Genomic DNA, 16,252 nt, shown 5'->3' with positions numbered 1-16,252 from the left:
AAAGCCACTCAGGAAGAGGGAGGGAGGTACACTCAATGAAAAGCCCAGCCGCCTGCCTCATGCAAAGAGCAGGGGGACACATGGAGGCGCAAACACACTGTGGCTGTCCATGAACATATCAAATAGCCTACTGATGATGAGGCATGATGAGGCCTTTGAGCCGAGCCCCCCCACCCCAGGCCACCCGACCCACATTAACTGTGGCACTTAAGCAATCCTGTTGTACATTCATTATTGGTACAAAGGTGAACTATTAGGAAACCCTAAAGAGAAATCACCATAGTATTCCTTTAATATTAATACTGTAAGTCCTAAGGGGACTTTTACAGTGTGTCTGTGGTACTCAGTAGTGAGTTTATATTATCTGCCATTTTAATCCTATCATTATATTAAAACAAGTCATTTTTTTTTCCTGTGGTGTAGAATCTGCATCCGAGGAGCTTGTTGCAACCAGTGCATGACAATATAATAAGAGGATGTAAAGATGAGTTTCTAGCAGTAATGTGACGGATTTAGTGACACTTGCAGTCAAGGTGGAGTTTATAAGGCTGCTATTATAAGGAAGGTTCAGTAGATGCTTAATGCTATTCAATATGTCGGCTAGGTTTCATGGTAGGGCTGGTGTTAATGTTAGATATAGGGTCAGGATCAGGGTTAGGGTTAGGCTAAGGGTTAGGGTTACTCAGTCTGTAGAGACACACCAAATAGGCAAGTGTCCCCTGATAGTTGGGGGCACTTGGACTATCATTGGACTATCCAAATTGTTTACCCCCCCCCCCCCCATCATTAGTTCATCATTAGTTTAATTAATTCAAATAATCTTAATTTTAAATTTGAAGGATGTATTTTTGTTGTTTGTTTTGTATTTTGAAAATCAAAACAAGACTTTGTCATAGCCCCTCTGCTATGCCAAACCTCAGTTGAGATGAAATTTTAATGATCGCTGAGCTAGAATGGGGAAGTCAGGGGACCCAGAGCTGCCTTGCAGTGCCAGCCACAGACGGGCTTCTGGCTAACTGCTTATTTACCAACAACAATATATCAGTTTCAGATTTAATCCCTTCAATCCTTTGGAAGCAGTTAACCCAGGGGTCTCCCTTGTCCTAGATAAATGAGTGACATCCAGTGTAACAATGAAACTTGGCAGCTACCTGCCTGACCTAAAACATCAGGGAGGGTTCGACTTTTTCAGCTGGGAATGCTGCCAGACACTCAGACTCGGCCCAGCAGGTGTCAGATAAGAGGCGGATCTCTCAACAATCCCCAACTGGGTAATTTAAAGCCACCAGAGGATTGATCAATATGTACAGCTGCATTACACACAACAGTGACGTCTGCTATTGATGGGACGTGATCCAAATGAATTATATGAATTTTTTTTTTTACTATAATGAATAAAGAACGCATTGGTTACTTTGCTTGCTTCTGCGTTATGACTCATCGATGCGGGTGGGAGTGGAGGCAAGCTACATTCCAGGTATACAGCCAAAGACAGTGAATCATGAATGTGCTGCATGTATAATGCCGACCAATCTACCTCCACCCAACGTGTCAAGACAGCCTCATTGTGTCTGTCATTCCTGTCTGTCAGCAACCACAGTAATAACAAAACAATTAACAGCAAGATACAGATATTGAGTATCCTATCAAAAGCTGTATATTACAGTATGAGATACATTAAAACACGCTGTTACAAATATTAATGTGTATGCTGAGTCTACTCCAAACTGTCCAACTGATAAAACCTTATGCTTTACTCTAGGGCCACATGGTAGAGAGTAAGCAAGGTGCTGCCACACAGTGGCTTATTAATCTCAGCACATCCTGACACACCCTGGCTGCTCCGCCCCCCCCTCCTTGAAAACCCCAAGACATACAAAGACAGACAGACGAGACATACTTCAATAAAACAACACCGTGTACATTACAAAATATACTTTTTTATATAATACGATAACAAAGCACTTCTTCATGGCACTTTGTGATCACTGTGACGCCTCAGAAGAGGGACAAATGTGACATCAAGCAAGTTCGACAAGCAAACATTCATAATGAACATCGTACAAAGAAACATGTTACACGATGCGGTCCATGAACAAATACAGCTCCTGTACAGTATAGACAACAACATCCATCATTAAAGGAGAGACAACAATGTTAGGGAGCGCTGTCTTGTTGCCGTGTGTGTGTGTGTGTGTGTGTGTGTGTGTGTGTGTGTGTGTGTGTGTGTGTGTGTGAATGACACATGATAAAAAGCAAGATGCATGCTGAGGAATCTCTGGGCAAGATCCTAGAAAGAAACCACAAATTCTGAAAAATAATCCAGGGTTTGAATACAAAGTAATTTTTATCGTTGACATCCAGAATCTAGCCTGGTGGGATGGATATGCCAATGCGACAGTGGAATGATCCTCCAGCACATTTACATATACAGTACTTTGAATGAAAGTGTCATTGGCCCTGAATAGAATGTACAGAGAGACACACACGGGGCGACCGCCCTCAAAATGTCGGTTTTATTCTATCTAACACCAGTACATATGGAAACAGATGGGAATATTTTAGCTACAACCTGACTGTGAGACCGAAGTCCACTTGGATGTTCTCAAACACACAAAATTCTCAAAGAATAATGATGAAGACTGTAAGGCCAACAGGGATCAGTTCACAGCCTGGTAAAATTGGGATGAAAAACAAACTAAGAGCTCCATGGCAAAATGCTATATCCACATAAACAGTCATATTGATTATTCATATAAAACTGCCATTTATCAAGTCTTGAATGTTAAATCTTGTTGGTTTTTGTCCCTGCAGATGGATATAGCATTTCAGATTGTAACTCCTGACTTGTAGTTTGATACAACTGTCACCACAAAGACCACACATATTTCTACGCATGACATAATAGATTTCAATTCACATTTCAGATAAGGGATGGCCTCCGATCCAGATTCACTCTCATTCGGCTAAAAGCTCACAAGAGAGGAGGATGTCCCCTCCTCAGGTTTGGGGCTGGGATTGGCTTAAAGGACCAGACATTTTAACCTTCCTCTCCCTCTCCCTCTACCTCTCTCTTTCTGTGTGTGTGCGAGTGTGTTTGTGTGTGTGTATGTGTGTGTGTCTCTCTCTCTCTCTGCCTGGTTGGAGCGGTGGTCAGGATCGGCTACATGAGGCCACAGCAGCCAGACTTGTGCTTCTGAGACTCAATGTAGTCGTGTATCTGGAACTTGGGCTCGTTGGGCTGCTGCACCGCTCTGTGCTTCAGCTCCCTGGTGGAGAGGAGAGAGACGGGAGTTAGATGAAGAGGGGGTGGATGTGTGGGATGGAGCACAGACAGGGTGAGCATATCAAGAAAATGAGAAAGGAAGAGAGAGGGAGAGAGCTAGAGAGAGACAGAGAGAGAAACAACCCTCTGTACTGAGATTTAATCAAAATGCCTATGGCATGAATCATCTAATCTAACTTGCACTTAAAATACTCATCACAGGAAGATAGCAAATCACCCAGATCATTTTTATTTTCATTCAAAGCACTGGGAACAGGCTGTGAAAACATAAGTCGTTTTTACACTAAACAATAATCCTTTTCATATTTCATGCCATTCAGTAAGAAATGTATGCAGCCAGGAAACGACTCCAAGATGGAGTTGGAGACCCATGGGGAACCCCGACACAGCCTCAAAACATGCACAATCCCATTATGAATCATCCAAAACAAAACAAACAACAAATTAGCTAATAACCATTAGCCTACATTAGTTGCAATAATCAGAGATAGGCTTGTGAGCATGTCACCTCTACCATTGTGCTCACACAGGCACACGGGCAAGCCAAAGCAAAGTATATAAACCATGTAAGCTAGTGGATAAAACTCAGTGTAAACTCAGATAGCTAGTCTACACCAAAATGTTGGCTGTGTGTCCAGAGGAGAACGGTAACACTAGCCCTTCATGTTGAACCTGGATGTTCATTACAAAAGAAGATGGACCTGTCACACGTGTAACCCACACTAAATTAAAAATGACTTTCTTTTGAGTCTGTACTGGCCTTTCTATTATAAGCAGAGTAAAGCTCTTTTAGCAGGAATTGTGGGGAAATTGATTTTCTAGCTAGGACTCTTTAAAAGGTAAGGTGGTTTTTGGAGCATAACATACTTGTATGTGGGATAACTTAGAGATGGCACTGGAAATGAGAAAAGGACAAATGACTAATTCTATGTATTTTCCCCATGTTTGTATATTTGCCCCCCTTTCTTTTTCTTTTTAGTTTCTTTTTTCTCAGTTGTTTCTCTCATTTGGGTAGGTGGTGCAGCATGAACAAAACTGTAAATGATGATTGTGAGGAGATGTGACTGACTGGTCATACAAGTTTGGAAATACCACTCCTGTCATTCAGGATTTCTTCTTTTGTTGAGCATTATCTGTAACTAATACCTACATTCACAAGAGAATGTTTCATGTGGGATGGGCCACTTGTGACATGATAAATTAAACATTCTTAAAATTCATTCATTCAGTGAGTGGTATTATCACCATGAAATCCATTCTCCATGATGATTTGTAATAACTTTAAATATTTTTCTTTGAATGCAGTATCTCCTCTTGGAAACTGCCGCTGAACACTTCACACTACAAGAACACATGCAGATTTGTCCAGATTCAAAGTCTGAAAATCAAACATGAAATAACAGAGAGCCTGATAGATGTGCAGCTAGATCAAGAGGCTTGAGACTCCTTGCCACTCATGAGTAATTGTGCAGTAATCGTCCCAAAATTTGCCTAGACAGGCACAGACTAATTCCAATTTTCTAATTTTGATTTTTTTTTTTGTGACGATGAATATGGAGCATGAGCATGAATGTATTAAATGTGGAGTAAAATTATTGCTTCTGGAATATTGTAAATTAACTTTGTAATATAAAAATGATGACACAACACAGTAGCATCTGTTAGCATCTGATTATCCACCTCATAAGACTTACTTTGCAATAGCGAGAAAGGCCAGCTCCACATTGACTCCTGTCTTGGCGCTGGTCTCCATAAATGGAACTCCATATTCCTAAGATGGGAAAACATTAGAAGAGCGGCTGGAAGTGGGGGATATATTGAGGATGTGGCCGCATGGAGCCGTCACACAGCATATTACAGAGCGGTTTGTGGCTTGACAGCCGTCCTCCTACCTTAGCCAGCTTCTCTCCGTCCTCCCTCTTGATGACCCTCTCTGCAGCCATGTCTGACTGTGAGCGCAAATGGGAAGAGAAACAGTCACGGCGGAGGTGAAGGGTCACAGATTCACCACGCCATTAGCTACAGTAATGCACCATCACGTCAGCCCACATGTCCTCTATCTGCCAGCCCCGCCGCTAGCTGCCGTTCCCAGGCTGCCTCAGACTGATGGGATGTCAGAATCTCCACCTCCAGCAGAAGAGCGCCGCTCCCAGAGACTAATGCGCCCTGTCCTACTTCTCCCTGCTCTCACAACAAATGATCAGCGCTGCTGCTGGGTGACATGTACGACCCCGGGAGAGGGTGAGTCCTCCCCGAGCCACCAGAGGGAGCTTTCAGACATATTAACAATGACTGCTGTTGGCAATGAGACATGAAAGTTTGGGTTTTTTTTCATCACCACCAGGGTTGTGCTGAAAAGGATTACATGTCCTGGAAATGTAAAGCCTGCAATCAGTAATTTGTTTTGAATATACCCTTCCCAACCACGGCCATCACATGATATGGAGTAATGGTTAGAGTTAAAATAGACTGTGTTGATGTGGAGTTACACACTATCTCACAAGTACTGATTCTGGAAATGGGTTTCAATGGGTGATTTTGTTAAAAGCAGCAAGTGAGCGCTTTGCATTCATGTGTGTACAGTATAATACGCCTTTGCTAGCCTTTAAGCATGCATGCATCTGTCTGAGTGCGATAAGAGTGTGTTAAAATTGCGGTGAGGGACCATTTATCGTTCTGATCTTTTTATAACGCTAAAAGGAAGCTTTGCTCACCTTGTTGCCGAGCAACATGATGACCACATCCTTCTGGGCATACTCATGTATTTCAGTCAGCCAAGCCTTCAAAGTAAAAAAGACAGACAGATACAGGAGAGCGAGAGGAGGAGAGAGGTGGGGAGAGAGAGAGAGAGAGACAGAGAATGAGAGAGAGAAAGAGAGAAGGACAAAGAGAGAGAGAGGGAGAGAGAATTCGGTACAATAGAGACAGATTAGTCTGTAAACAAAACAAATACCACCACTTAAAGACAGCCACTCTTCAACTCCAGATACCCTTTTCCCTGCACTCTTCCGCTGGTATTATTACCACCCTCCAATCAATCACTCATTCTTACCCCTAAACCCATATATTGCTTTTCATTACTGAAACCGGGAGCTGCAACGGTAGTAAACGATAACATCATGTCATTTCCAAAGGGGACCATCAGGAAACGTTGGAAGCCCATATAGTACTTTGCATGTAAATAGCCGGAGTGAACCGTTCGGCTTGAGTGGGTTTAGGAGCGGGAAGTGAAAATGAGGAGGAAGCACAGAGAGGGAGAGAGAGAGAGAGAGAGAGAGAGAGAGAGAGAGACGGAAAGAGAGAAAGTAATTTGAGACGGCCTTACCCTGATATTGTCGAAAGACGGCTTGCTGGTGATGTCATAGAGCAGGAGTAATGCTGGAGAGGAAACAGGAGCAGTTCAGTCGCACCTTTATTGCTATCTGCTCATTCCTTTATGTAAAACACACACACACACACACACACACACACACACACACACACACACACACAGATACACGCCTCGCCCACACATGCTTTCTATGCATACTAATAAAAGTACACAGCAGCCAGATTGTTCCCTCACCTACGCCCCCCACACACACACACACACACACACACACACACAGCACCAGGAAGTGTGTTATAAAAAGCAGAGGTTACCCTGGGCATCTCTGTAGTAGGCGTGCGTTACGCTGCGGAATCTCTCTTGGCCGGCAGTATCCCAGATCTGCGTAACAAACCACATAATTACACAGTGGCTCACATGGGAAAAATGCAAATCCTAAACAATCCTTTCAGCAAATCCTAAACAGTCAATGATTAAAACGGAAACATACTATTATTGAGTCATGCTGAGAGAGAGAGACTATTTTAGAATTAAGCATAGGACTATTTCATGATTGGGGCCTTTGCAAGAGGAGCTGTGGATTTACTACAGCTAGCAGAGGAATCTAATTTTGGCCCCTCCCACGCATAGTGTTGAATGAACAGGTTATGACGGTAGACATGTGTGTGCTCTAGATAAGCGGTGCAAACAACCCTGTAATACTATCACAACATGATGCTGAATGGAAATCAGTGAATTTGGATTGGCAACCAGTGGCAATCATGTGAGTGTAACGCACAACTGGGTCAATTAATATTTGTAAATTACTATTTAGAGTCTGTTGATTCTCCTTTGACTAGTTGAGTTAGCTGCATAGGACAATGACTGCCAGAAAGATGAGACTATTTGAAAATCCACCACCCATTTGGAGCGTCAAGTAAGTTAAAATAAAAGGTAAAAATTATAGTATAATACAATAATACTATTTTGCACAGATCTGGAGTAAAGATCCAAGCTCTCACCTGAAGTTTGACTTTCAAGTTGTCCACAGTCACCACCTTATTCTGAGGAAAAGAGAGGAAGAGTCAACTTAACTGCGGTGGTACACACACGACAGAGAGAGAGAGAGAGAGAGACAGACAATTTACCATATGCCTTAAAGATTGGAGTGCTGTGAAAGCTACGCAGAAACTGAATGATGAACACCACAGCAGACTAAAAAGCCCATAGACACAGCATGTGGCAAAGGAAACATGACAAATAAGAGTGGCTTTGAATGCTGGCAGAGAAAGCAATTTGCAACACCCACACAACAACAAGGTCTTGGGATTAGACTTAATTACACAATAGTGAGAAAGAGGACTGGCAGCATAACAATTTACTCCCCCATTAATTTCCTGTAGTTGTCAGGGGCGCCCTATGATTTCCTGTAAGGCAACGATTGGCCTAAAATAGTTTAAGGCACCCCAGCTGAAAGACTGAATGTTTTCAATGGTGAATGTGGTGAAAGGGAAAAATTGCTGATAAAAATGCTCTTCAAGTCAGTAAAAAAATGGAAGGATTGGGAATAAAGGCTATAATAGAGCATTTCATCATGCATGCTCATCCACAAACAATGGCAAACAAAAGCACTGTCTCTCTCACTCTCTCTTTCTTTCACACTCTGTTTCAGGGCAAACCACATCTCAAGGGTTTATTGGGTGTCTGTCTGTCACCGTGATCCAGCTACAGCAACAAACCCGCTCTCGTTACCATGAACATTTTTTTTTAAACTTTTTTTTAAGAGAGAATTGTGTGGCAACCTTGCACAGCAAAACAAGATCAGAGAGAGGCTGAGACGCAGGCTGACATGAAGGAAGTGTGGGTAGCAACTGTTCTGCATCGCTTCCTGGATCGCTTCATAACTTCTTTATCAGTGACAGGTCATCACAGACAGACCCTGCTTTTCCTGTGAATGCGCAAAAGCATTGAGGAAGCACATGCACGCACAAAAATGCAGCGAGCGTGACACGACAACAAACAATCTCAAGTGTGTGCAAAGTTATCACTCCCTACTAGAATTGCCACCTGCTGAGTCCTCTGCCTCGGCAGAATGGACATGGTTCAACCCCTGCATTAGTTGCTATGGGTTTCCATTTTTCCCCCCCAATTATGACGTGAGAGGAGCCTGCATGCTGAGTAACTGCTACAAGGAAACATGCCGAAAATAGACCGGCCATGTTACAAGCTGCCACAGCAGCCTGCCTGCCTATCCATGCACAGAGCAGAGGCTACGGACAACCTCAGCAAAAGACTCAGTGAGGCTCATATTGACTGAACTGTCTCCTCTAAGCTGCTTTTGTCCTTTTAACAATACAAGCATGAAAACAAGGGGGTGGGCAGTGTTCTTTACACAGAGCAGCTCCTTATGCTAGTAGACATTATTCCCCTTGATGAATAGTTTGATAGTCTCAATAACAAAACTATGTCGCTATCCCTTTAATGCATCTCATGAATGGCTACTGGCCACAGTACCTGTTGCTTTTGCTTGGGGGGGGGGAAATAAAATGTTCATTCTGCTGGATAAACTGCCTCCATACAGCCCCATCTGTCAGACATCCATGCTCCCTAATGCCCACACCACCATCAGAAGAAGACGATATATCACTCTGCCTAATGCAACACAATTTCCTCCTCAAGCCACAACTACTTGACTTGCCATTAGTGTGAGTGTTTTGCCCTGACTGGAGGGAAATGGGAGTTTGGGGGGATCCAGACCGCTCCGGCCAGAGCTGCCACTCCAAACAGTCTGCTCTCATCCTCATCCCAGTAGGGACATCTGCTCCCAATTCAGTGACGAATCTGTGTGTGTGTGTGTGTGTGTGAGAGTGTGTGTCTGCATGTGGTATATATGAGTAGGTAAGAGCTTGTCTGTCAGCAGTGTGACTCCTCCAGGGCCGAGCAGAGATGCAGCCAATCTCTCCAGGAGGCAGGACGTGGGCAGGCATCTGCCAAGACGTTTATGAAGCCGTCCGCACTGCCTAGCAGCACAAGTGGTCTGTGAACTTGACTGATTGGTGAGAGGGTTTGTACATTTGGTGCTACCATCACAGAATGATTAAGTGTTCAGCATGAAAAAAGGGTGATAATTGGCCAGTGCAACTCTTGTGAATGGATCCCTCGTTGTTACGTAAATATCAATAGGCGGTCTTTCAAATGTAAATTATTAATTTCCTCATTAGAGCAAAAACAGTGTAAAACAAATGACAATTCATTAATGGGTACAGAGAATGAATTAACAAGACAATGGGGGCAATTCAATCATTTGATGATCCATTCCGTGAGTGGAGGGCCAGTTTACAGTATCTCTCTCACCCTAAAGTCTATTCCCACGGTGGCTATAAAGTTGCCTCCCAGAAAAGCCCCATCTTTAAAGCGCACCAAGACGCACGTCTTCCCCACGGCCGAGTCTCCCAGCAGCATCACCTAGAGCAAATCCACCACCAGAGAGAGGCAACAGGTTACAGCTGGTCAACAACATGAGAGACAGCCTATACATGATGGGTAGGACAGAACCAGACAAATGTGGAATTGCAATCGCCTGAAGAGGAAACTCCAGCTTCATTAAGGGACGTGCTGCATGTAAAATTTTGCAATACATTCTATGACCTACGAATAAAGAGGAACATTTCACAACTGGCATCAAGACCTTTGAGTCAGATGATGCTATTGCACAATGTCTGATTTGGTCGGTTACATTTGATCCGTCAGGTTTTCCTTATTTCAGGCTATGCCAAATCTTAAAACCTTGTTCTAATGGTATTATATAGTATGTTGGTGCAAACACAACGACACTACAGTAGGCTACAAATACTGTAGTGTTCAACTGTTGATTGGGCTGGCACCAACATCTGACATTCTGCCAATACTGAGGGGGGGACTCAAATGTTTCCATCCAACTCTGTAATTTTGGTCTCATCATTTTACAGAGGGCATCCTTCTTCAAAACTAATCAATATAATTACTACAGTATGGTGTGTAATTATACAATCCTTACTTAAATTCATTGCAGCACCATGTCATGTCAGCCTCCCTAGATGCTGGCTACATAGACAGCCCCAGTGGTTTTACACTGCAACTCCCTATACTATATAATCACACTGTGTAAATGCATACATTTAGTAATATAGCCAAACTTTTTTCCCTTTTAATTCCTTCACTGGGGCTCTATATAAAACAGTTAGCCTACTGGTGTACCTGAACAGATACAGGCGCTTTTTAAAATTACACAATGGGAGGGTTACTAAGGAGCAACAAGTCCACCCTCAGCAAATATTTACATATCAGTAAAGGTCGATGTAACGCAGAGAAGATTTATAGACTAGGAGCTACTTCTTAATACAAACTGAACACATCGACTGGCATGGTGTCTGCAGTGTCATAAATACACAAATATTGAACATTATCCATTACATTTAACTGTAGGTTAAGACACAAAGCCAATCCCATCAGTTAATAATGATAGGGGTTTACTTAGATTGCATTGTCTGGTATTTTAAATTGCGAAAGCCTTTAAATTGTGTTGAGTAGCCTACAGCACATTCTCCAATTGTGAACAGTCAATATTCATCTTTACAGTGTTTTTGCCTCAGGTACACCCAGTTGTTACTGCCAATCATACAGTAAAGACACCTGTTCCGCCAGTGTTTCCTACAGCTGTCAGTAACACCACTACAATTACAAAAAAAACCCATAATCAACACACATATGACAAGATGGCAATACACACCTTGAAGGCAATATCATAATACTCGTTAACAGAGGCGCATCTCTCCAACACATATTTTGATGTTCCGTTTTTAGTCTGCTTATCCGTCAACGATGCCTTTCTTGTGGACATCGCAATGACAAAGGAGTACAACCTGACACCAAACCACAGGATCTCCGAGATCTGTCCAAGAAGCGCACTCTCTCTGCGTGATATCCGTGACTCAGTCCCAGTCACCGCAAGCCTCAAGTCCCTCAGCTCGCATACTGCGTGGCCAAAATATAATCACCAAGCGCCTCGCAAGAAATTACCCTAATATCGCCTGTCAAAAGATGGCAGTGACAGCGTGATCAAAACTTGAAAAGGGATGAGCGCTCGGGAAACGCATCTACATCCACCAGTCAAGGAAATAATAATGACAAATAGGCGGAAACATTTCTCAGTTTTGCGGAGCAGCGGATCCTGGCGTAGGCAGATGATGAACCGAGTCAGCTATGTAAAGACGTCGCCGCTGTTACATTGGTCCATTGCATTTTCCGACGGACTTTCCACCGAGTGAAATACCGGTCTGTCTTTCAGGCTGACATTCTCCGATAACAGCGACAGAGGTCAATCGTGTCTTCATGGGCAACAGGCGCTGATGGCTGACTCATTCGCCACAGGTGGTGCTGGATCATCAAGAGGTTCAGCTACAAGAGCAACATGTCACCTAGTGATAGAACAAGGGTGAACCATGACCTGCAGGCAGAGTCCTCATCACAAGGCCAACAGCCACCAATGTGAACAGAAGCTTTCAGAAAAGCTTTAATTTATGCCCTTTTCCCTTTAAAAGGTCCTATCCTCATTTAACTAACATTAATTTAATACTACTTACTATGACGCATGCTATGAATTTACGTCTTGAAGATGGGTAAACTCTATCCTAAAAAAAAAAAAAAAGTTAAGGTGTGTTTGTCCTCTACATCCCTGAACACACCCAAAACAATATTTTGTTCCTATATCATACCATCCTATATTACCATAAAATATCATGTCCTGTCTTATTTGATAGTTTATTCAACCAGCTTTGTGATTCAAATACTTTTTTCTTTAATGAACCCTCAGCACACTAGTCATCCTTAGCTACATTAATAAATAATCAAACGAAGATTCTTTCCATAAATATCCCAATCCCTTCATTTAATTAACAGGTCATACATGACTAAATGGTTTCACCAAGACTTACAGTATGTGTGAATGTCCCTGTTAAATCTAAAATAAGACTTTTTTTTTCTACAGTGTTTGTCTCCCCCCAGTGTTCAAGACAAGAGAGATAAGCCAGTCTGAGAAAGAGCATCTCCACTATTCTCAATGCTGACATAAAAGTAATGACACAGGTCATGGCTCATTTATGTTACATAACTGGAATGCAATCTCTTCTTCAAATATATGAACTCATCTTTCCATGTCGCTGGCAGCTGCATGCAGCATCTCACCCCATGTCTTTGACAGAGGCAAACACAAACACAGCCTCGATCATTCATTAGCATACCAAACTGACTGAATGGCTGACTGGTTTACTGCTGACTATGATAGAAGTTGGAGTTATTGTGTGTTTGAAGACGCATGGTGAACCAGGTAAGTAGGATTTACTAATTCAGATAATATCAGTTGTCAATCACAGAAAAGCAACAAATTAACTTTTCATATACAGTATGTTCCTAACTTTCTGGCAGTCATTGTATTGTCTTCTATGGCAATTCCCATCAATTTAGCACCTGAAAAGGCCAAAAAACCATTAAAATGTATTTACAAGTCTGTATGAATAGACTATGTCTGTGAAAATGATAATTTTTTCCTGATGGTGAGCAGTGTTCAGATTCTTGGCATGCTACTTCAAACACTGTTTGACCCAGGTCTGACTGACTGAATGTTTAATCTGAGGATCTGAGGAAAAAGCTTTAAATCCAGTGGACCTATTAAAGAGAATAACTTTGGAAACTTTTCCGGGGTCTTTGAACCTCAAAGCATACAGAACCACAAAACCTGCAAAAATCAGAAATGGCAAAGCCAATTTTATGCTTTCACACAAACAGATTTCTGCCTCCTCTATGCTGCTCTAAAGGCGATGACACAAAGCCAAAGTCGTCACTGTCACAGCAGAGAAAATATGATAGTTGGTGCGTCGTACAATAAATGAACCATATATCTCTCATGGTCTGTTCCTCGTCCAGAGTAAAAGCCCCCACGTGTCACGGGGCATAAAATCACCCTTATTTAAAGCATCGTTCTTCGAAACATCCAGCAGCAAACAGCCTGCCGCCATGGCATTCATTAGCGGTGCTCTCTTCACAGTAATTTAATCATAGCAATGGCATCATTAACCATAATAATGTACTCTCTTTCGAGCAACCCCCCACAGAGTGTTAAGGATCATAATGAATGCAGCGCGAAGAGGCAACATCCCACAGTGGAGAACACGGGCTGCTGGTGCTTGTAGCATTAATTCACGCTGCACTTCACTGAGGGAGTTCAACGCTCGATGGGAGAGAAAGAGAGGAGATTTGCTCCGCTCATCTGTTATGTCACAACCAAAGTGCGAGCGGCCTATCACGGTGACATGTGCTGGCTATCACACGGATGAAGTCAGACTTCAACAGCATATCAGGGAGGGGAGGAGGAAGCGGACGAGCAAGCTGTGTGTGTGTGTGTGTGAGAGAGAGAGAGAGAGTATGGGTGAAACAAGAAAAAGTGGAAGAAAGTGGGTGAGTAGGTGAAACGAATTCGGGTGGGACAGAGGCTGGACTCACGGTGAAGCCGATGCCGACGGTGGCAGAGAAGGATCCAGGGATGAACTTGCCCTGGTCGTACTGAACCAGCAGAGAGGTCTTCCCCACCCCGCTGTCTCCCACCAGGATCGTCTGGAGAGAGAGGGAGAGAGACAGAGACAGAGAGAGAGAGAGAGAAAGAGAGAGATGCAGCATCATCCGTCCAGGCTCCACACAGCATCGCTGCCTTTGCTTTTCGCCCGAGGCCGGTAGCCACACTGTGTGGGAACACTGTTACTGTACATGTTCATCTGTTGCGTCGCACATGCCTCTGCCCTGGCCTGATAGAAGTCAGTAATGTAAAGTGATGGGTGGAGGCTGGCTTCATGCCCTCTGGGGGAAGGGGGGGGTATCAGGGCCTGTGGGATTCAGCCAGCTGCAGACGCCGTGTCACTGTATCAGAGATGGCTGCTGCTCAAATCCCAGGCACATGTTCTGCCTTTGTGCTCGCGCCCCAAGGGGAGTATTAGCGACAGCTCTCCTTGCGCGCTCATCTGAAAAACCTCTTGCACAGTAACATAAAGCTCTATCTCTCCCTCTCCCTTTCTCTCTCTCGCTTTCTCTCTCTCATACACACACACACACACACCACACATACTCACCAAACACAAATCAAGCCACACACACACATACACACAAATAAAAACACCCAGTCAGGCCCGGTGTGATAAACATCAGCTCTCATGGCCGAGGGTCATGCGTCATCCCATCAGGTGATCTGAGACGCAGCGCTGGACGTAGGCGTCAATTGGCCTTGTCGCCATGGTTATCGTCACCGTCGGCGGCCGCTGCGTCCGGCCTGCAGCTCCTTGGCAGCAGATGCTTGCCTCTTTTGTTGACATTTATCACCCCCCCCCCCCCCCCCCCCAGCAGGCCGTCCCCGCCGCCTGCCTCTCATCTGCAGTCTCAGAGAGCCCGCATACAGCAGCACAGCGCTACATCATGCGGCACTTTGCAACTCGCAGCGCGTTCACTTTAATCACTGGCATCCGCAGCTTCGTATCCGCCTTTGCCTTGCCGTTAAAAGAAGAAGTTGTTTGTGACATTTTCAGCAGATGCATAGGATGAGAATCAGAGAGGATCATAGGGCTTTGAAGTGGATCGGTGCTCGATTCTTGTTGCAGATGTAGTGGTTTGCCTGCACTCAAGTGCTGAGTTTAGCAGTGACCTTTATACATACAGACAAAGCTTCAGAAGCCCTTTCCGCCAACAGACACTGACCTTTTCAAACAACCTGTACAGGGTAGAAATGATCCTTTCACAGGATGCAGTTTGTTTTCAACTTTGAATAACAGTCATTAACATGCAAAGTTCTACTACAGAGCTTCATCAACAGTGGGAGTGGATATAAGGCAAAAGATGGCCCACAGGTACACAGCAAAAACCGATGCAGACTGGAGGCGCACCTAGGGCTGGGCAATATATTGATATTATATCGTTATCGTGATATGAGACTAGATATCGTCTTAGATTTTGGATATCGTAATATCGTGATATGGCATAAGTGTTGTCTTTTCCTGGTTTTAAAGGCTGCATTACAGTAAAGTGATGTCATTTTCTGAACATACCAGACTGTTCTAGCTGTTTTATTATTTGCCTTTACCCACTCAGTCAATATATCCACATTACTGATGATTATTTATCAAAAATCTCATTGTGTAAATATTTTCGAGGTATTTGGTCAAAAATATTGTGATATTTGATTTTGTCCATATCGCCCAGCCCTACTTACAACTGAACATTTAGCCCACTTCGTAGAAAATACCAAGATATATATCGTGTATCGCTATTCAGCCTAAAATACCGAGATATGATTTTTGGTCCATATCGCCCAGCCCTGGGCGCACCGCTGTGGATGACTCACTGAGTGAAGGGAGTTGTGCAGTGTGTAGATGCAGGCATGTGTGAAACCAACATATTACTATTTCATGCCTTCTTCATCAAATGTTGATGGCAGCATGTAAACGTCTCATGACTAAGTTTGTTGGGAAAACGAGAGGCAGCGGGGGTGGGGGGGTGGGGGGGGGGGGGGTGCGTGCATGTTGGTGTAAGAGTATAATAAGGAGCGGGTGGGGGGTTTACCCTGTTGCAAGGGCCCTGCAGTA

At 43.7% G+C, this 16,252-nt stretch overlaps 1 protein-coding gene across 2 annotated transcripts; it reads right to left on the bottom strand.

The window, feature by feature from the left end:
* Nucleotides 1-1,942: 1,942 nt before the first annotated feature.
* Nucleotides 1,943-12,019, bottom strand: LOC139655901 (ras-related protein Rab-37-like). Of its 2 annotated transcripts, XM_071533309.1 has the most exons (9): nucleotides 11,362-12,018; nucleotides 9,948-10,058; nucleotides 7,616-7,657; nucleotides 6,929-6,995; nucleotides 6,612-6,664; nucleotides 6,001-6,066; nucleotides 5,179-5,235; nucleotides 4,981-5,057; nucleotides 1,943-3,269 (listed from the first exon to the last, which is right to left on the bottom strand). In XM_071533309.1, exons 1-9 carry the CDS (start codon nucleotides 11,470-11,472, stop codon nucleotides 3,164-3,166), a joined length of 690 nt encoding a protein of 229 aa, XP_071389410.1. In that variant the 5' UTR covers nucleotides 11,473-12,018; the 3' UTR covers nucleotides 1,943-3,163. The 2 variants fall into 2 exon arrangements, with proteins under 2 accessions (XP_071389410.1, XP_071389412.1); XM_071533311.1 differs by lacking the exon at nucleotides 9,948-10,058 and having other exon boundaries at nucleotides 11,362-12,019.
* Between the last annotated feature and the right edge of the window lie 4,233 nt (nucleotides 12,020-16,252).

This window comes from Centroberyx affinis, unplaced genomic scaffold (genome assembly GCF_046629955.1).
Source record: "Centroberyx affinis isolate AG114_WGS23_722 - 3 ecotype Tasmania unplaced genomic scaffold, CSIRO-AGI_Caff_v1 ptg002360l_1, whole genome shotgun sequence".
NCBI classification, from domain to species: Eukaryota; Metazoa; Chordata; class Actinopteri; order Beryciformes; family Berycidae; genus Centroberyx; species Centroberyx affinis.
Note: the sequence above shows the minus strand (reverse complement) of the source record. Positions and strands in the feature narration are given on the sequence as shown.

Bases quoted from the DNA above. Each gene is read 5' to 3' on its own strand.
- LOC139655901 (XM_071533309.1), bottom strand. From the start codon at position 11,472: ATGTCCACAAGAAAGGCATCGTTGACGGATAAGCAGACTAAAAACGGA. The intron at 6,067-6,611 runs GTAAGGCCGTCT...TTTACTTTGAAG, and splicing joins CGTCTTTCGACAATATCAGG to GCTTGGCTGACTGAAATACA. The intron at 3,270-4,980 runs GTAAGTCTTATG...CCTCTCCACCAG, and splicing joins GCCTTTCTCGCTATTGCAAA to GGAGCTGAAGCACAGAGCGG.